This window comes from Passer domesticus, chromosome 3 (genome assembly GCF_036417665.1).
Source record: "Passer domesticus isolate bPasDom1 chromosome 3, bPasDom1.hap1, whole genome shotgun sequence".
NCBI classification, from domain to species: Eukaryota; Metazoa; Chordata; class Aves; order Passeriformes; family Passeridae; genus Passer; species Passer domesticus.
Window position 1 is genome coordinate 109,103,114 of NC_087476.1, and position 22,214 is coordinate 109,125,327.

The 22,214-nt window shown below is 38.2% G+C and overlaps 1 protein-coding gene across 15 annotated transcripts in view; it reads right to left on the reverse strand.

Annotated features, from left to right (window-relative positions):
- The window catches only part of EHBP1 (EH domain binding protein 1), a 205,597-nt gene that overhangs the window by 62,551 nt on the left and 120,832 nt on the right, over nucleotides 1-22,214 (reverse strand). For 14 of the 15 annotated variants that reach the window (XM_064415007.1, XM_064415013.1, XM_064415010.1 and 11 more), the window contains 4 exons: nucleotides 17,496-17,674; nucleotides 16,818-16,866; nucleotides 9,855-10,769; nucleotides 7,712-7,855 (listed from right to left, as the gene is read on the reverse strand). In XM_064415007.1, the coding sequence (XP_064271077.1) occupies nucleotides 7,712-7,855; nucleotides 9,855-10,769; nucleotides 16,818-16,866; nucleotides 17,496-17,674 (1,287 nt within the window). The remainder of the gene's footprint in view (nucleotides 1-7,711; nucleotides 7,856-9,854; nucleotides 10,770-16,817; nucleotides 16,867-17,495; nucleotides 17,675-22,214) is intronic. The other variant, XM_064415015.1, reaches the window with a different exon arrangement.

Here is a 22,214-nt window from a genome sequence, read left to right on the forward strand (position 1 = left end):
ACTGAACATCCACACGGAAAACGTCCACAGCTATTAGCAGCGATAGAAAAAGAGCATTCCAGGGGCTGAGGAACCCGGGTCTCACTCTGCACACAAAGGGATAGCTCTGAAACAGAGGCTCCTTTTTTTTTTTTTCTCTAATATTTATAAATGGATAGAAGACACCAAAATTTTGGAACTAATTTTGTTCGGATGATCTTAAAATTCCATTAATAAACTGCCAGCCTATTTTCTGTCAGCGTGTGAGTTAATGGTATGGCTGCAGACTGTGCAGCACCTTAAATTTACAGCCACATAATAAATAAATTTATATATTTAGGCCAGATCCTTAAGTGGTGTAAACAGATACATATTATAAAGATAACAGCAATAAAATTCAGCTGAGAAATTCAAGCATTTGTATCTAAAACTGAAACTGCTAACATTTGTCATGCATTATCAAAGGTTATGCTTTATTCAGGAAATCCTTCCTGCTATAAAACTGACAGTGCATACTAATTATTCTTAAAAATTAGTTTACTTGCACTAATTGATTTATTTTCCCAGCTACATCAGAGACTTGTCTACAACAATATTTTTCTACAGTGAAATATCATAACTTCATACTAAAAAAGTGCTTAAACAGACCAAATATGAAGTCAAAAGATGTAGAACCTCTTTGGAAAGTTACCAATTCTTTTTTCATGCATTGAGGAACACTAAATAAAATAAGTTGCTTGCCCTTGCCATCAAGGAACTGTGATCAGACTACCTCAGCCTTAGTGTCACGCTATAAAGAAGTAAATATCAGGCCAGTTGTGGGTTTGAAGTGTTCAGTCGGCAGGTCTTTTCTCCAGTTAAAGAAAAATATATTGTTAAAACAACTATAAAACTTAGAATGCTCATGAAATGTAAATACTCCACAGCATAGTCTTATCAGCTTACACCATATTTAACCACTTTTTAGTGGCATACAGACAAGACATATAAATGAACAACAGGGAATAAGTTACCAAAGCTCAGGGATTACCAAAATAATGTTCAATCTTTTTACCAATTAGATGGTAACTCCTTCTTTGTAATCTTGGTAAGATCTAGTGATCATATCTAAATCTGGCTGCAATTATCAGCATGACAGACTAGTCTTTTTTCAATCAATATTTTCCAATTAATATTAAAAGACCAAGGTTGCCACCTGCAAAGTCCTACACCTCAATAAATTAATGCTAGATGTTTAATTAATAAAGATCAGGTCTTAATCTTTTTTTCAAAGAAAAACAAGATAATAATAATTTGAGAGTGCTTAAATGAATTAACATGACCACCTCAATCACAGACATTCATATTCCAACTGAGGAGACTACAAAAAAATCCAGCAGTGAACTAGACACCTTTCCTAATGCAACAGAACTAGGGATTCTGGTTTGACACAGAAAAAAAATACTAAATGAAGCTATTTTGTACTCATTTTCAAGAACCTGAAAATATAATTGGAGGAAAGAACATTCACATTGCTACCTTGAGTTTAAGGCATTTTAAAAAAAAAAAAAAATTCTAGTTTTGCTGTCTACCCTGGATTTCCTTTTGATATCACTTCTGCTCATGTTGACTCCAGTTTACTTACTGGAGGTAAGTTTGGACAGTTTGGAGCTTATTAGTTCAGAGGAGCAGCAGATCATTGCTGGACATGATCAATAAATGGGATCATTTATTAAAGCAGTTTTTTTAGCATTTAAAATAATTTTTTTATCTTATTGCAGTCAGCATATCCAGTATCTGTGCAAATGTACGCAGCCAAAATTAAAGATCATAAAGACCCATATTATTTCAGATTCTGTCACTTTCTGAAGCCTTTCTAAAAAGAACTTCCATTTCCACTACTCTGGTGCATGCAAAAAAAAAAAAGTTATCATTTTGCACTCAAATATTTATGAAAATGAAAAGTAATGGGCACAACAGATTGACACCTGAAGTAGAAAGAGCTTATTAAAAATGAATTAGATACAGCTGCAACAAGTCCTTTGAGCAAGGGAGTAATAAAAAGCAGTATTCTGAGCAAGGAGAAACAATCTCATGGCACAGCCCGTTCCTCTGCCCTGTGCACACAGTGTTTGTGCGCTTGGAGGAGACAGCTTTTCGGAGAAGTACTTTGTATCTGCAAAATCTTCTAAAAGAGTTGAACATCATTGCCACTGCTCTTTCAAATATTTCTTTTTTTTTTTAAATATATACACCTTGAGGCAGCTACTGCTGTCATTCAGCTTGAATAAACATAAAGTAATGGTACCAGAGATAATTAAACCCAAATCTTTCTCCGTACAGAAAGCAGGGTAGCAACAGTTGCAATTAAGCACAGCAGCAGCCTCAGGATTATTCTGCAACCCCCCCCCCCCTCCCCAGCACGTCAGTTTGTATGATTCGGGTTTTAAATTCTTATTGTTCAAATGCAGTCTCTCACAATTTTTAGTGTAGTTATACTCAAATGCTGCTCTGAAGAAAGAATTACTATTTTGCTATTGCACAAAAGGCAGAAGACACAGTGATTCCCTCCAGGTATCATGCTATTGAACTCCTGCATCCATGAATCTATGCCAGATCCTAAATATGCAAAATTTTTGGCCAAACCTATTTATGGGTGGCCCAGTCCTGCACCTAAATTCACCAAGGAGGAATCCTTAGCTCAGACAAAACCCAAGTAACTTCAGAAACTATCTGTAGCCCCTGGTAGGGAGAAAAACATATCCTTTGCCAGATGAGCACTACTTTTCATGAATTCCATTAGATAAGGCATTCTCTGCTAAATCTGTCTGCCTTACAAAAACAAGTTGAAAGAATTTGACACAGGATTTAGGAGATGCCAGAATTAAAGCTAGTGGGCATAATCTTAATTTTCATCCTGCTCTGTATCCTCTAAAACAGAGCCTTATTGTGGCAGCACCTTTTACTTTCACTATCTCTTGTTCTTCAGCTCAGCCCTGAGCTCTACCCAGTGGCCTTCAGCACTTTGGTTTATTTTCCCTGTTCAATATGCAGGCCCATCAACACATAACATTATTCTTTACACCACAATATTCAAATCTTGCTCTGAAGACAGAATGGTTAATTTCTTGATTTCTTTCTACAGTGCCCACATCTGTGGTATTTAAGAGCCTCAAGAGCATTAATCACATTCCCTTCTCACAACAAGCTGTGGAAGAGTTATTACCCTGCTCTTCTGATGAGAACTGAGACTGAGAGATCCAGCTAAAAGGATCTATCACTGGGTGCTTGCTCTGGGAAGCCTATTAGTTGGATTTTTTTTTTTCAGTATACCAAGCTTTATAGCCATTTATATGTCTCAAGCACAGCTCCAATTGATTTCCCTGACAGACCTGGATGCTCAATACATCTGCAAATCAAACTTTTGCCTCAAAGCGATCAAGAAAGGAAGGACACCAAAAATAGTGACCACCTGGAGGACATTTGGCTCAAAAGACTTAGTGGCACTGATCAGGAAGGATAAAGGCACAAGTACATTTAATTTTTTCAAGCACCTTAACCATGACCTCATCTTTTCACTCCTCACAGTCCCTGCTTCGTTTGTCATGCACCTTTCAATTTCTGCAATCAAAAGTACAGAGGTCCTCTGGACAAACAGCCTTCTACATCACCTCTATCCTCTGAGGAAAATGAGACACAATTGCTTTGGGGAAAATAGTATGTGATCACATAATTAAAGACTACATCATAATGCATATACACAAAGGAGGTTAATTAAAGTTGCCTGTGCATTTCTTAACTCCTAATTCCATTCTCTGTAATCATGCTGACTTCATAACCATAGCCATTTGAGTTTGGAGAGTAAATGACAGCTGCAGTAAATTTCCATTCTTTATGTGGCCCAGTCACTAAAAAGAAGAAGATTTTGCCAACGGCCTTTACAGATATTTGCTGACAGCAGAGTTATGCTGAGATTCAAGAATTAGAGATTCCATCCCATGTTCTACAGATGAGGATTCCCCTCCTGGAAAGGCCTTTTAGGCCCATGACTTCAGAATATTTCCCCCTCAGAGTGGTCGCCCTCTAGCCTGTCACTTTGCCGGATAGGTCGCATAGCCCAGCTCCAGTCTCCTCACCCACCAACATCACATTCCAGCCAAGCTGCCGCTGCTAACAACCATCACTACAGGTTGATATTTTACAGCATCTGGAGGGAGCAGATATGTCCCTTCCAGCCCTGTGATATTCACCATGAGAAAAGGCAAGTTAAATAAAAATGAGTAAGCTAATAAAAAGGCCCTCCTGGTTAAAAGCTAAGTGATTACAGCTGCTATATCAGATTGCAAATGACAGAAGCATCTCGTAAAAGAGTCACCACATGCACACATACATCAAGAAAGCAAGCAGAAAGGCTGAGCTGTTTATAAATCTACCATAGAGAAAGGGATCCACGAGGGGATCAGTAACTCTGTTCACAGAGCTCTTAAGCTAATTCTTCCAGTCTCCAAAGGGCTGCATCAATTTTAATGACACAGCTATGATCCTCCCAAACCATGAGCATGATTTCAAGGAGGTTCTGATCAATGCAGTCTCCTCTTAGACTTCAAATACCTGCACACATACCTCCACATGCTGTCTGGCATGCATGCAGCTTGAGATTGAAGGCTTCTGAGAAGCACCAAATAAGCAGACATAACACTGAAAAAACTTCTATCATGCTGCAAGGAGGGAAGAAATGGGAGAAATGAGGCTGTACTCTGTGCTTAGAGGAGAAACAGGAACACTGTTTTTTTCAAAATGGACTTTTACCAAAACAAATCAGGCAGGCACACACCAAATAAACCTGTATTTATGGCCATGTACAGATGTGGAAATTTCCTCCCTGTTGCTGACCCTGAGCAGTGCCACTACCTGTCCTCACCGTGCACATTGCCCAAGCCCACGCTGCTCTCACCTGGTCACTGGGAAAACAGAAACTCCTGGTTCTCACATGACACATGGAAAGTGCTAACAGCAAGGCCTGGGAGATGAGACTTCTCTAAAGTCATTAAGGACTCCACAGGCTTCGCTTAGCTGGGGTGACTGACAGCACAGTCTGAAAGACTACGATGCTCAAAGCTCTTTCTGAGAAGGTATCAAAAAAGGTGCAATTGCAAACTTCAAGAGTTACTTTCAAAAGTATTGCCCCTGAACTATCTCTTCAAAGTTTTCTTATTTAAAATTAGATCTTCCTGTTTCAAACCATTTTCTTTTGAATCTCAATCCATCCTGAAAATGAGCCTCGTCCAATTTCCACTACTAAATGCTGATTCTCATTATCACAACTCTCATTTGGATAACACACTACTACACATTACTGCACACTGACACATACAACACTGCTTTGAGTCAAAGTTCTTATTATTAACCTTAATGACCAAAAAGCCATGAATAGAAATAAGTCTGTGCTATATGCTAACAATCAAATGAGCAATGACCTGTAGAAAACTGACAGAACTCCATCAAATGGAAATGCCTCATCTCTACTAATATCAAGCATGTTAAAGGAAAACAGGAATCAATGTGTTTTATCTTACACCTATATATGTCGATGCACACATGCATTCTCTTCCAGAATATGTACATACATGTTATATACATATATATGTTATATATATGTATGTAATATATACATACATGTTATACACAGCTTTATATAATGTATATTATTATATACCAACTGTAAGAGTCTCTAAATCACATCTCCATGACACACTTCAGAGCTGAGGAGCTTTTGTCATTCTTATGTGACAAAAAACTCAAGTCAAGAGTGCCCACTACAGAGTGCCCACATTTCACATGGGCCAGGACCATTTGTTCCAGGACAGTTCTCCTTGAGCTTCTGACAGAGGCGGCAAGAAACTTTGCCTCTGCCAAGCTGCCCTAAAGACGTCCCTTCCTTTTCCTGCAGGCTTCTAATTAATTTTTCAGCTTCTGTAACTAATGAAATAAGGTCCTGTGGGTAATCTGGCAGTCCTAACTCTCACCCTGAAAACCCTTTACCATCTCCTACCCTCCAGCTGGTTTTCATGGCCTGGACACAAACTTCCTTATTATGTAACTTTACATTGCCATTTACCCAGGGCACCTCTTCTCTGTATGCCACTGGGGCAGCTGCTTTTACTCCTGTTTGGATTTCATTAGCAGGAATCTGAGGCTAAAAGAGAAAGTTTTGCTTCCCAATACTATGACCTGCATCAGAAGGAGCCTCGATCCTTAGGAGAGCAATGGTAAAAGATGCTCTTGCTGGGCAGTGTCCATGCAGACAATTTTTACTGACAGGAACTTTTCTGAACTTCAAGGCTCTCTGACAAGATTGCAGTATTAACACAACTTTGACTGTTTTGAACAGATTTTTCAAGAGAATCTAACCATCTTTTCAAATTTTACCTATTTTTAATATGAGTAAAAAATGCTTTGTCAAACCTAATACAGAGAAAGAGATGATCAGTTTTTTTTGATGTTAAAAAAAAATTAAAAATATTACCCTGAGGCAGAAGAGCTGACAGGAAAGATTTCAGCTCAAACAATGAAATACTAGCAAAGTTGTAAAACCTTTGAAAATAGGAGCTTGTAATAAAAAATGTTAGGCAACTTTAATTACAGTTGTTTCTGCTTGAGTAGTTGCCTATAGTAACTCTCCTCTAATGCCATTTTCTTTATGAAAAGATAACTTTTTAAAAAATTCCAAAGTGAAATTTATACTAAAATATACATATCTAGGAAAAACTTTAAAAACAGAAGAAGAAAAAATTATCTTATATATCATTATACAAATAAGTATATAAATAAGATTTGTCTGTGTATCTAAATATATTTAAAAACAAAATGAAGTATCAGTCTATGGAGAGGAATTTCTATAAAAAAGAAAAACCAGCCTGGATCCAAGAGAGTCAGGAAAATAAAACTAAATGCGTTAAATCACTGCCTTCATTTTTTGATTATATGATCCCATTCCTGTAAAGAGGAGAATCTGCCCCTCAGGACTCAGCTCTCAAAGGTGGGAATCTGTAAAGGTTCCAGCCTTTCTCTGTATCATTATTTTTCAGTTATATTTACCCTCTCAGTTGTCAGTACGGTCTCTAATGTGCAATAGTTAGAATCACAAAACCTGCATTGCAAAGGTTTGTATAAAAATTAATTAGCTTTCATCTCCAGAGAGTAGGGATCCTTCCAGGTCACCATGGAAGCCACTGAAGAAGCAACCACAGCTGCTCCAACACTGGAGCTCATTCCCCAGCTCCACTTTCCCCCCTCACCAGCATAATCAACTTTGGTGATAAAAAGGAATTGTTTCATCAACTCTTTTACAAGACTGACACAAGCAGCTCCATTCACTGCAACAACACTTCTAAAGCAGCAAGGAGCTCACATCAGAGGCTCAAGGAAATGATTTACATTAACTGAAAGAGAAGCAATCAGAAATAGCACAAATTACTTCACTATCGTTTAACAAGCAATGTTTGAATTCCATCCCACCAGAAACTGCAGTGCCAATCAAAGAAGATGCTCCCAGACTTCTGCTTCCAAGGAAGCGGGAGGCACCTTTCTATTGGCCATAACATCAGGAGAAACAGGTTTTAGAAGTGAATGAAGGACACATGACACATCAAACGTAGAGAAGAAATGTTCTGCAAGGACATGCCTCCCCCCACAACAGCACACACAATGCATTGTAACTCTGCAAACTGCAAGAGTGGCCAGTGTTTCTTACATCGTTCAGCTGCTTATTGCGGGCTGGGATGAGGGTACTGGTTAGTTGCTTATTCCCTGCCTTTAATGCTGCATCTCTTCTTGCTTGCTCAAGCAGAACTCTCGCTCGTTCTTTAAGTTCTTCCTGTCTTGACAACATACGTTGCTTAAAAATAAAGAAATATAATTAACAGCAAGGCAGCCTTAGGGTACTGAAGGTTTATACAGTAGTTAATAGCCAGCGGCCTTCCTATGCAATGAAGGTCAGGAGCCACATGAATTATGTCTTCATGAGGTGACAGAGCATTCTGTAGAAATGAAAACATGATCAAAATGTAAAAAAAAAAAAAAAAAAAAAAAAAAAAAAAAAAAAAAAAAAATTGTAGGCCTTTATAATGTAAATTGGAGTTCTCTTCCTTCCCCTTAAAACTTAATTTCTATCAACATTTAATGCCTTTAAACTGCAACTGTGGAAAATACCCAAATGGCTTCATAGAAGCCATGTCAAACGTGCTGTGTTTACTTATTTACTTTAATATGTATGCAAATATGGCTACAACAAAAATGCTTTGTTGGCTACCTATACGGGTACCACTCACTTATAACTTAAATTGAACACAAAGAAGCTGGGTACAAGGCAAAAAACCCTCCAAAAACATTTGCTTCTACTGAATTTATGAATATGCACAAGTCCCTTCTTCTTACAAAGGACTGAGCCTACTTCAAGAGCAGAAATAGCAAAAGGGGGTTCTGCACAGGCAACACAAGAACATGAGCAGCTCCCAGGCAGACACACTCCCAAGGGCTGGTTTCTTAGTCAAGGTCTACTATGAAGAGTGGGAAAATGCATCTCCAGGCCTTTACATGAGCCAGGGCTGGGACAGGTGATGCCTGCTGTGCTCCTGCAACAACCACGTGGAAATGGAGGTGGTTGACTCTAACCAACAATTGAGTGTAGGGAGCCTCACATCTGAGATTTTATTGCCATATGCAAATGTTCCAATAATGAACAACGAAGAGCTGCCTTGAAAGCCAACTCCTGCTTTTTCTTGGCCTGTAACACCCTTGACCATGAAAATCTTCACAGAGAGCAAATCCTGTCTCCTCCTGCTCTTTTATTCTGTATGGGCCGAGCTGCTCCTTTCTCATCCAGTACACAAAGATGATGATGATGATGATGATGATGATGATGATGATGATGATGATGATAAGAAACCTCACAAGACTTCATTGATTAAAGGAAAGAAATGAGTTGACTCTGGAACCAATATTTGGCCACTACCACTCATCTACAGACTGCTTGTCTTAAAGATAAAATCATCTTTACGGTGCTTACTCAGAAAAAAATCCCATAAAAATATTTGAAGCAATTCATACTATCAGAAGACTGGATATAGTCTTTTCTTACCAGAGCTAATGGCACAAAGCCCAAACTCAAGAAAACTCTTCACAAGGGTAAAATTATAAGCTTGCTTTGGCATTTTCATAAGTGGAGGTGTTAACATGTTTTACATATTTTTATGATTATATGAATTATTGATAATACTCAGCATATATATAATGTTCAACTTCCATTCTCACAAAAAATCTGCAAGGTAGGTGGGCATACACTGTTATCTTTATAGAAAGGAAAATGATATGGTGGTGAAGTAACATGCCTTAGGCCACTCAATGGAAAGCAGATTAATTTAATGCAGTCTGGAGTTTCTACCTCACCATCCTGGCTATGTTCATGAGACTCTGTGGTTTTCCAGACAAGATTCTGAATTATCTTTAGTAAATTTTAAGGTATTCAAAGCTTTACATTTCTTAATGAATTGATATCTATTTCCAGTTTTTGCTTCAGTATGCAACACTCAGAGGAAATGAATTGCAACAGACAGCAGCAAAAGCTTTGGAGCCATCTTTGAGATAGTGAGAACACAAATTTCTTTAATTGGAGAGAGATTGGAAAGATCAACAGTAGGACAATTTCTGTAAATTAGTTTTTCATGTAATGATTATTTTTCAGCACCACCTACTTCTCAGGCAAAATATTTATAGCCCAAAAATAAAAATACACTGCTGACCTCACCATTTATGCCGAAGATTTGGTGTAAATTATAAACACAGAGAAAGAACTTGAACAGCACCTCCATGCTAATTCACAGACGCAAATGTCTTACCTGGGATGTTTTTGCAGTTTGATCTGCATGATTTAAAGCTGCTCTGGCATCATTGTCAGAATCAGATTCTGTTTGCCTTGGAGAAGCATGTGGCTTCTTTGCAAGATCTGTATCCATATTATAGGAGTATCCAGGCTTAGAAGTAGGAGATAAACTTGGTTTTGTGACAGGTGAACTGGGATCTGCTCTTGTGCTCTCTGTGGATGCTATACATCCCAGCTTTTCTTGCTCCGAGAAAGCAGGGGTACTGTCTAAGCTCTGGTGTCTCTTCTTGTTGTTATCTTCACAAGCAACTGTGGGAGACATATCCTCTTTTTGATCACTGACATGTGCTAAGTCACTGAAGTCTAAAGTGTCAGTTATCAGCAATTTCTTCCTTCCCAACACAGGCTGCACTTGTGCTGTGTCTGTACTGCTACACTTCCCAATTTCTTCAGACGCGGAAGTCCTTCCAGAGCTCTGCTGGGATTTCTGTGGATCCGTGTCACTTCGAGTCCTGCGTGAAGAAGGGGAAGCTGTGCTTGGGCTTAAGTGGTCATCAGGAGTCTGATGCTCGCTCTCAGATTCGCCGACGCCGCTGTCGTTGACGAACACGGAGTCGTCCTGCGAGGCGAAGTCAGCCAAAGCGCTGTCCGGCGCCTGCAGCTCGGGCTCCCGCTTCAGGTCGCTCAGCTCCGCGTAGAACTTCTCCTGGTCCACAGAACTGTTTGTGTCCGTTTCGTAGTTCCCCACCTTGTAGGTGCTCTTACTGCTGTTCTCCTCTATCTGCACCACGTTCAGCTCCTGGCCGCAGAAATGTGCCCTTATCTGATAGAGATAGGTCATAACAGTCAGTTTGTCGGGGATGGCTAACAGAACCATGTCCGAAGGCTCCAGCAAGCGCGATATTCCCAAGCTGGCGAACCCGTCGTAAGCCTTTAAAGACAGACAAAATAAAGATCACAGAGTGGCAGTTTCTTACCCACCATACTATGTCAAGAATGCAAGTGGAAGTTTCAGTCAAAATAAGCAAACCTAAAACATATCCAATATTACAGGGAGAACATGGCTCTTACTCTATTACTTATTATTCTTTTGGCCTCATTATAGTCATTATTACTTTTTGGTGCATCATCCGACATCCAGCTCATTGATTTGTCCTGATGGCTTCTGCATATGTCCCAGGACATCTTCATAGCAAAGCAAACTGAGAGAATGTAACCAGCAAAAACACTCAAATGGCATTGTTTTAAATATTTTTTAAATACTTCAATGCCATACTATACTAAAATCTTTTGTTACTCAAAATTGTGACACTTCTATGACTAAACAGCTATACATGACACTACAGCTTGAAAGCCCTTCTTTTTGCACTAGGAAAACCTACCAATATCTTAAATGGTTCCCACTCAAGTAGCAGGAAACAAGCAAACAAAAAAAGTCTAAGAGCTGGGCCAGAAAAAAAAGGGAACTCAGGATGGCTTTTTAAGATAAGGAACAAAGATATAAGAAACATGACACTAATCCATCTTGAGCTTTATCATTGATGATCAACCTTCTGCCTTCTATTGGTCATGTAATTGCAGTGATTCCTGCTGATGAAAAACTATGTCCAGATAGTCAAAAGGAACACCACCACAGATTAGCTGACATTAGACATAAATCACATTAATCCATCAAGCAAATGCATTTTAAAAACATTTGTTGATGGTAAATTTATAAGAAAGAGAGAGTGAAAATCATTCCCATTTCACTTTACTTTCTAATAGCTGAACAGTTGCAAGCCTCTCACTTTGGGAGGCCACACTGCCTTCTTTTCCTGCTGGCCCTTTAAGTGAGTGGGCTTGGTGCATCAGGTTTTTCTAGTTTTGAAGAATTAAAGCCGTTTCTCAATTTACAATTAATTATTACTATCCTGGATTAACCTTGGAAGACAATATTGTGTTTCAAGGAAGTCTTTAAAAGGCCTCCTGTTAGCGTAGATGCACTCAGTTAAAGCATGTGGGCTTCTCCTCCCCCAGGAATCCTGCAGCTCCTTTTCACCATCTCCTGAAGGGGCTTACAATGTTCACAGTTGATCCTACACTATATTTTGAACAAAAGCAGATGCTAAATTTAAGACACGGATGAGAAAACTGTCCTTTCACAAGGAAACAGTAACACACATCACTGGCTTCAACTCTTGAACTTTACATTTTTTCCTTAATTTCTTTAGTTTAAAAAGAATAGAAAAAAAATTTAAAACTTATTATTAATCCTCTAAAACAATTTTTAATCCTCTTGGTTTTCATACTACTAAGTACTCAACAGTGAGACAGAATGTGGGGCTGGGCTGGCCTGCTCCTGGCAGACACAGATATTTTGTTTGCTCTGAGAAAAAGAGGCTCTCTCCTCCTTGCAGTGTCATTCCCTGCTTGGTGGTCCAATAGTTTTCGTTTCAGCTACTTTTCAAACTCTGCTTCCAAAAGCTGGAATTTAACTTCCTGAAATTTTGCATGCCTCCCCTCATGCTCAGGTATAACTTTCCAAAGCACTTTAGGTGAAGTAATTTTTGTATCATTATAACAAATGAATCCCAGAGTTTATCTAGACATAGAAATGGTATGAATAATTTATTTTTAAGCTCTTCTGGGTCTCTCCCCATGCAAAAGAATTTGGCCTAAAATCATTCCTGGTATTTGGTGCAGTATTTCTTGGGAATATTTATTATGATGAGAGACTGTTATGGCATTTATAAATACCACAACTAGAGATGTGCTTAGATATAGGAGCAGCAGTGGCAAACATGGCTGATGTATTTATGATACAAAACTCCAGATGGAGCAGAACAGCAGCAAAATGATAGGTGGGAGAAAATGGCAGCAACTTGGATAGTAGAAGAGGGACAGGTGTCATTTACAGCATCTCAGGAAACAGAGCTGGAGGAGCAGGATCAAGCTGACTGTGGAGGAGAGGGAGACAAGATGGGTGGAACTGAACAGACATGAGGAGCACAGAGGAGCTAAGAGAGAGCAGTGCAGGGGTTTGGGTGGCAGCCTAAGGCATGGCAGACCCCAGGAATGATGGATGCTCATAGGACAGCAGAAACCAGGCTGGGCAGGAGCACACAGCGAGCCACCCGTGTTGTCTGGGGACTAAAGGCAATGCCAGGATGTGCTGTTTGCTAAGTGGGTCAGTGCTGATTCAGTGGCATAAATAACTTGTTACCCCACACTGCAGGTAGTGGGAGTCACCATCTGAAGAATGACAGGACTTAAGGACAGGCACAGCAGCCAGGGCAGCCAAAGCCCATAGACATACCTTGACCTAAACTCCTTTTATACTCTCAATTTCTTATTTATATGCTAATAAAACTAAATTCCATGAGTATCTCCCAGGGTCTATAAAATGAAGACAGTGTGTGAGGACAGTGTTTCAGGTCTCAGGAAAGGCACTTGCTTAGAAGTAACACTACAGCAGGATTGAATTTGGAATGATGGATATTCTCAGTACAGCTGCAATCACTTTTTGTTGGCTGCTCAGTGCTTCTGGTGACGCCTGGGATTAAACACAGTTATTTCCTGCTGATGCCTGACACCTATTCCCCATCCCCTCTCATTCTCATCCACATTTTTGCTTCTCTCCTTTCAAAGTACACTAGATATGTAGATTGGCATGCCCATGTTCTACAGACAGTAGCTCTAGAAATAGCAATTGTGTGTTATACATGTGTCCATAAGCACTGTGTGATGGGTTGTCCTTCACAACTAGAAAAGCTGGGAGTTTCCTGATATTCCAGCATATTTATAAACGCATCATATTCCTAATTAGTTTGTTATATGGTAAAAACAGAGTAAATTTTCCATGTCAAATTATTTTTGTCAAATAGAAGCATAACTCAGCCTCAATTTTTGCAAATATTTACTACTCTGCATGCTTAACTCTGCTTGAACTTTATCCTACTGATGCCAACAAGCATCTCCTACACATGCAATTACATCTGCTCTTATGACTTTGTGGAATCAAATTGCAGAGGTGAGCATGAACACCTATTATAAAAACATTGACTTCAGTTTCAATGTAAGGAATATTTTCCTTTTTGACTCAATACTACCCCTGTAAGTCTGAATTCTTGTATTTTAATGTATAATTTTAAATAATTCATTTAAAAATTGAATATTTTATTAAGATGATCACTCAAGTTCAAATGTATTGAAGAATTTGTTAGAAATGGCTAAGAACGGGGGAGCATCATAAAAATTGAAAGTGCCAATTGAACACCCAAAAGATATACTCACATGATAAATGAACCAAGCTTCTCTAAACAATTACTAAAACCAGAAATTCATTATTAGCACCATAGTGTTGAGCCCTTCTACTTCTCATTCCTTCATCTTGTCAAAGATCCAGCCCAAGTTTTGTTTAGTAGCTTATATTTTTTAAGTTCAGGACATGTTATGAGCAGCACAAAAATATTTCTAATGTTGATAAGGAACTGTAGTGCCAGTATGCTGTAATTTTAATACATTTTCCACTAATTGAAATTTTATTATTATTTAATAATAATCAAATGGATATATTAAATCAAATTAGATGTTTAACATTACTAGGAAGGCAATATGGATAGTTAGCTATATCTGAGATTTAAGCAGAAGCACAACTCCTTAGACCAGCTGGGAAAGTATCCCTGTAATGTTTGTAATTTTCTCAAAGATAATCCTGGTTTCTCTTTTGTTCCTGATAGAAATTTGAATTTCCAATGTGCACCAAAAATACCTTCCAATTCAGACTCATGCCAATGTAGTAGTTGTTTGGGATTTTTGAAATATATGTATAAGCAGGACACTAAGCCTATTTATCTATCTCCCAATGAAGTATTTTTCTTTTTTTTTTAATTTACTGACAAGCTGATTGACAGACATCAATTGGGATCCATCAGCACAAGCACCACAGGCAGTATTCCAATCATTTCCCAGCTCTGTAACACACTGACATATTGGCCAAGATCAGATGTCACAGGTAAATACCCTTTTTTATTCAGCATCAGTGGCAGCATCCAATTGGCAAGTGGTTGGTGTGTGTTATAAAGAACCTCTGATGACATGCCTTTTTTAAGAGGGCATTTCCATCCCTGATTATACACAGTATTTGCACTGAAATATTTGTTAAGAAATCTTAAGATTTCCTCTTTTTTCAAAAATTAAAATACAAACAAGGTCACGCACTTCTAAAATATACACTCTTATGGGTTAACCTTTAATCTACAGTTTTCCTTTTAGGGAGAGGGAAAGACAGAAAAACATTAAAAAAAAAAAAGAGCTGCTTCAGACAAAGAAAATCACCCTATTCATCCAAAGATGTTACTTTAATTGGTTAGGAGGAATCATTGTCAAATGTGTTACATATCTGCATGGAATTTCTAGGCAGCCATTGTTGGCAGTGCTGCATTCACTCCAACCAAGGGCACATGGGGTTATCTGGCAGAACTGTGTGAGACCAGGAAATAAATCTGCAGGAAGCAACTGAGATACTCAGTGTAGCTGTCAGGCAAAGGCTGGCAAAGTGATGAAAGAAAAAAACTGCACAATAACAACAATCACTATTTCTTCAATTCTGGGAACTATATCCTGTTAGAGACAGGCTAAAAAGTTCACTGTTTGCCATCTCAGTTTCACAAAGAAAAGATGACTGGTCATACTGCTAACATTTTTAATTAATAATCTATTCTTTCTTTTTTATAATCCATCTTAATTAGGCCAGACGCTCAACAAAACTTGAAGTACAAAAACATATGGTCACAGAAAATACTGTGATGCCACAGATAATCCACTTAGGTCATTATAAATCCTCCTATTATTATGAAAAAATATCATCAGTCAAATACTCATTAGATAGGAGCAGTTCAGAGATATTTCATTATTTATAATACTTAAGTACTAAATTAAAGACAAGTAACTCCCTGTCTAACACATAAGTGTGCAGGCACATTAAAATATAAACAAAATGAATTTTAATAAAGCACTTTCAGAAATTCCAGGTAAGTAAATAATACTAGATTGTAGATAGCTTTGCTATATAATATTGAACTTGGTAATTTATTCAAAGTATATTTTACACCTTCATCCCAGTTAAATTTAGTGCCTTTTAAAGCAGTATAAAAATAAAATCACAGCTTTAAGGAGACAGATACTTAAAACAATTTTCAGATGATCTTCAGGAATAATTTTATTATCAGTGACTCACATGAAAATTGTAATTTCTAAACATGTCCCTAGGGCCCAACTGAAGCTTGTAACATATCTAAAATAGTGAGCAGAAATAAACGGTCTTCCAGTGATCCCCAAACTGAATTCCTGCTTCTTCCAGAGAAACTTTTTACATCTTGCACCTACAAAGAGTGGTTTAAAACAGTTGCACAGCACAAGGCTATTAACTATTTTGCTAGCATTTAATTTATTTGTAAAGTAATATCTCAACACCTTTTATCCTAAACCTCCCATGTTATGCACACTACTTCATTCAGCTGATGCAGTGTAAGAGTAGGTGTAAAATACCATCTTTAAAAATATAACAATCACCATCAAAGCAACATCAACCGTGCCCAGCTCCCAGAGCCTTGTTAAAGCAAGAGAAGCCTTGTGTGCCACAGTCCAAGAGCAGTTACATTTTTCATTCTTTTAATTACGTGGCTGATTGGAAAAACCAGAGCAATGCTCACAGAAGGCTGGCCAGGCCCCTCCTCTGCTCTCACAGTTAATGTAGGCCATACAAATATTAAACTCTAATGGCAGCCTTGCACTTGTTGTGAATGTTAAAACCATGAGAAACTCGAGTCAATAACACATCCGATTTGAACCGCGGGAGGCTGGATACCTTCTGTGAGCCACAGTTATGACCTTACAAAACAACCACACTTTCCCAAAATTAATAAAAACCTGCAGTGAAGTCAAAATTGAGGCTACGGTTTTGTTTTTTGGTTTTGTTTTTTTGCCTGGCAGTTCTTACCTTTTTGTTGTTCTCTTTAATATCTTGAGGATTCAAGGACTTGTAGTCACTGAGGGGGAAAATGGCACAGTGGGTATATACAGTATTTGATAAAAGCAGCAGTTTTAAAACAAACTAAATCTAAAAATTTGACATACAATAATATCATACAGTAACTAGCAATTTCACAGCAATTCAATCAACAAAACTAATAGTGTGGAAAATTAAAGGAACAAATAAATAAATAAATAAACACCGATTACATGTTTCATTGCCTGAAGCTCTCCATCTAAAAAAGAAGTTAAGGCAGAGACTAGAGGCCAGCCTTGACAACCAAATTTACCAGGAGGTAATCCGTCCTTGTCAGCATACAAAGAGCTTATTCCTCTCATCTCATTTCAACACTGGCGCAATTCTCATAATCATCTTGAAGTCAGTTCTTTGTATAAGATTAAGAAGAAGAAAAACAAATCACAGAGAGAGGAGAAATAATTGTTTATGCAACAAGGGAGAGCAAAGAGGTCACAAAGTTTGAGCATTCATAAACCTGGTTTCTTAGAAAGGACGGTTCCCTGCTTGAAAGCAAAGGGTAAAAACAGTTCAGCACCTAAAACACACTGGGATTTGATTTTCAAGTTTTAAAATTGTTCAGTATTTCTATGAGAGTTAGCTTATGCAGGCAAAGAGTATACAACTTACATTAGGTCTGGTCTAAAGTGATGTAATATTGCACAAAAGGATAAACCGTTTCTCCATGACGTGGTGAAATTGGTGATTTTCACTCCCCTATAGTTTTTTGTAACTTCTTTGCACCACACGAGCAATGACTGACTAGCGTTTGGCTTTCTCCCCAAAACAGGACTTGGTATTGGGCTTGGCTGGAAAGGAGAAAAAAAAAAGAAATGAAAAAGAGAGAAGATAAAAGAATTTAATGGAAGATGAGAATTAACATTAATTGACCTAACTAGATGATCTGTATCCTTTGATGTGAGTTTAGGTCCTTCACAGCTGTCAGTTTACAATGACTGTAACTTGCAAAAGACACAAATCGCGAGTTATTATCTACAGTTGTTGCCCTAGGCACTTGTCTCCCAAGGATGCAGATAGACAGGATTCCAGATCGACACAGGGGAAGAGGCCAAGAATTGTACCAGTGGAAACACCCGTGCTGAAACACGGCACAGCCCTGCACAGCCCGTGACACACAGCCTTGAAAACATTTCCCAAAATGCAGCCATGGAAAAGCATCCCCACGAGCCCTTTCACAATCAAAAGTCACGACACAGGATTGATGAATTCCTCTGGTACAAGGCTCCAGAGGACAGCTTTTGGTGCTCTTTCAGTGCCAGTGAGCAATTGCATAAAGGTAATTATGGCACCGTGTTTCTGAACAGCCACTTCCAACTGTACCCGAAGAGCTGCCTCTTTCAGGCTTCAGCTTTTCTATCTGGAAAAGGAATTTCGGATGAAATCTGCTATCAGAGGGTGGTTTGCAACGAGTGTCATTAGCTAACAACCATTAGATCATCATTAGCTAATAACGACAATTTCCAGAAAAGTTATTTTGATCCTTTTAGTAACATTTTTGTGGGCATAAACCAAGAAATAAAATAGCACACCTCAGGCATCTGGCATTTGTCAGATCATCCACTGCTCCCCAAAATCAGCATACTGATTGCAGCAGCTGTTTTCAAGACATATACATTTACTTCCCTAGAAAAATACTGTCACTTTAAAAACTTCTTAGATCTAATCAAACAGGCAGAATTTGACTGATGCAAATCCTACATTTGAATTACGGGGAAAGAACTGAGATCCCCTATTCTTTCAATGTAATATCATTTAAAGCACATATACAAAACAAACAAGCTCTTGATGCACTTTAGAGCTAGAGAGTCCCCAAATTAAGACAAATTAAGAGCAAGTAATTTACTATATCACAGCCACTTTATGGTCAAATGGATTTACTTGTTATTGTCTATTTGCGAAAGACCAACGATGCCCCCCCTTGACTGAAGCCTGTCAGTGCTCAGCAATTAGCTGCTATCAACTCATTTGTTTTCACTGCTTCTGGAGAAAAAAAAAAGTGCACATAGCCGGGGAAGTAATTTTTCATTTACTGTCAAATCAGCCCTAAAAAGCTGTTGCATAAACACCCTACCTCCTCACCAGACAGAAGCACTGCTAACTCATTTACAAAGTGCAAAAGGTATACCTTGCTGAGGTTTTTTTTTTTAACACCACATCATATGTAGAAAATAACTTGTTAGAAAGCGCTTACGTTTTGTAATCCTGTCAACAATTCAAATCAGCATGAACAAATCCATTAACGACGAGAGAAATATCTCCAAATACACTGAATTAACAACTTTAACGGGGATATACAAAATAGGGAAGGAAAAGCAGCAATAAATTATAAACTTTACCACACACAAGATTTTAATCAGAGAAACAAAGATCACATAGGAGCTGCTAGACTGTTACTCCAGAATTAATTCAGTGAAGTAATTAAGATGGTGTTTTTCTCTTGTTTTCTTTACAACTTGAAGCAAAACCCAGTAACTAATCATTGACCTCAAATTTAAGGTGCTATGTTACTTAAAATATATTTGCTATTTTAAGTTATATACATGGAAATAGCACTACTGGGAGAAAAAAAGCAAAATAGCATTATCAAATAGTGGAATGGTGATATTTTAACAAATTATTAATGTAAAAAGCTACTTCTTCAAATCATAGAGCACTATTTACCAGACATAATAAATGTTAATTATAAAGGCTTAATACTTGTTGCTGAAACTCTCAACAAAAATGGTAAATTTTCCAGTCACCATGTAAACGCTTTCTAGTTAACACTGAAATTGCCTTAGGCAATATTGCCATTTAAATTACTTTAATTACTTATCTAACAAACTGAAGATGTAACTGAATTTAAAAAGCAGGTTTTACACAAGGAAAGACAAAGGTATTAAACCAATAAATTAAGCCAAATTTCATACTTCATTAAAAAAATTTATTCTAAAATTATCAATGTTGAAAAAGACTGACTGCAATTCCTTGAAAATCTGGAGAATTTTTCTGTGTTTGTCTTTCCACTTATGTTAGATTTTCTAAAAGCACTTTTTCCAGAATAGAGAAGATTTAAGACGTACATAATGTGCATAACACGCACAATTTTCTCTTCTCTTACCTGATAAAGCAGAAATTGTATAAGGTTTTCTTTCCACGCTTATTAGCCCATGTTTTTTTGATAAAGGTGAAGTTAATACCATGACAATGTTATGCTCCTAATCACCACCTGCGTCAAAGCTTTCATTATTTAATCTATGATAAAAGCATTCAACTCCAGACACAATGGAAACACAGAAGTAAAGGCAGAACTGTATGTGAGCACTTGACATGCCTTCAGAGGACTTTACAAATGTTAGTTTTAGTTTCTTTTTCATTTGTGCGTGAAAAATCATTATGCAAAACATTTTCTTTCAATATTTGTATGTTGGACATATTAATTACTGGCTTGGTTCAAACACAATTACTGCCAGGTGCCTATTTCTAGCATGTAGTTGCTCTACACGATTGGTAGCAACTAATCAGATGAAATGAAAATTTAATAACCTTTTTCTTACATCATTCTTTTCAGCACTGACTACACAATTCTTCTAAACGACACAGCAGTCATGACTTGCCTTTTTGAGCTCAAAAGCCAAAGTCCCTGCGAACTCGGCTGGAAATGCCACTAAAAAGCCCAAGGTATCCACACCACATTGCCAGAGCTGCTCACACATCAACAGGTTATGGAATCCAACACAACTGGCTTCTGTCCAGCCGTGGAGCAACCGCACGGCGAGCGCGGAGGTTCCAGAGCTGGTCCCTCACGGGGTAGCTCAGATCTAAACGCAGCATCATGAGGATGGATTTATCAGCTGGAGTCAGCACTGGCTTCGGGATATCTTCGTTTCACACTCAACAAAAGCACTGAAATCTCTATTCTTCTTTTTACACATTCTGGAAGCTCAGTTGATATGTTTTATAGTGTATGCATTTTTTCTCTTGGGAGATTATCTCATCAGACCATTACTCTATGCTAACAAGAGGACAATAGTTTCAAGTATTAGGCTGCATATCCACACTTAAAAATATTCAAATAGTTGTTTTTGCTGCTGTGAGGAACCCAGCACCAGGCACAGTGATGGCTCACAGAGCAAGGGTTGAGCTGCGCCTCTGACACACAGCCCAACACTCAGGAGAAGAAAATCAAGACTGGAACTGTGATGAGAACATGGGGCTATGGGACTGTGACACAGCCAGGATGAAGACTGTAGGGGCTCAGTCTGAGGACCTCAAGGGCTTGTAGACAGGTTGCATGGGGGTAAAGGTGTTTAAAGAAAGCAGGAGTGTTGAGGCCCAGAAGAGAAAGATGCTGAGAGGAGTAAGGGGAAAAAAATGCAATCTAGGTGGAAGACTTAACTGGTTTGAGTTTTATATTAATGAGCACAACTCCTAGAAGAGGAAAGGAGCTGAGACAAACACCCAGGACTGGTAATTAACTGCAGGAGAGGAAGCTCAGATTGAGATAGAGCTGAAAGTCAGAATAGGGAAGACCTACAAACAATGAACAAGCAAGTTTTTTTTCCCTCAAGAGGCAAGTACAGACACTGGCCTCTAACTTATTTGACTGAGCAAAATAAAAGGGATTTTCCCATACCCCTATCAAAACCACGACGCTGTCTGGGCTCACTGAAAATTGTGCAACCATTAAAATGCAAGGTAAGGTAAATGAAAGTAAGGCACAAGTAGATGAGTGAAAATGTGCAGCATGTGGCTGAATGTAGAAGAAGACCAGGAAACTCAGCTGAGCTGAACAGTCTGAAAAGCTGTATAAAGGTGCAATAGAAACAAGACACCAAATACATTTCAGTCAAACAGGTAAGTTTACATCCTCAAAATGATATACTAAAATTTTGTTTTTTAAACAACACAGGACTTCACCCATAGGAATGTCCCATTAGCCTGGGAGTATTAGAATTTGAATATGGCTCATTTAATAGAATTTATGCCTTTGGCAAGGTCTGTTGTATGTGTCCAACATGCATTCAGTTTTGTTTATTCCAGGCCGTGGAACATTCTGGGTGTAAGCAAAAAAGTGGTATCAGGAATTTCAAATACAATATGGATACAGTCTGCAAAGATAGAATGGAACAGCTTTCTGTTTTATTCCAAAAATGGAGAAAATATCCTCATGACCCAGTTGTGCTGAGATGTTCTTTACTTAGGGTAGTTAGGTATTTTTTACATAGCAGGTCACCGTAAGATTACAATTTAGTGACACATCAAAGTACAAGTGGCATTGCTCTTTGCTTCTAGTAAGGGAAGATCATGCATGTATTAGAAAATACACATTTCCTAGAAAGAAGTGTT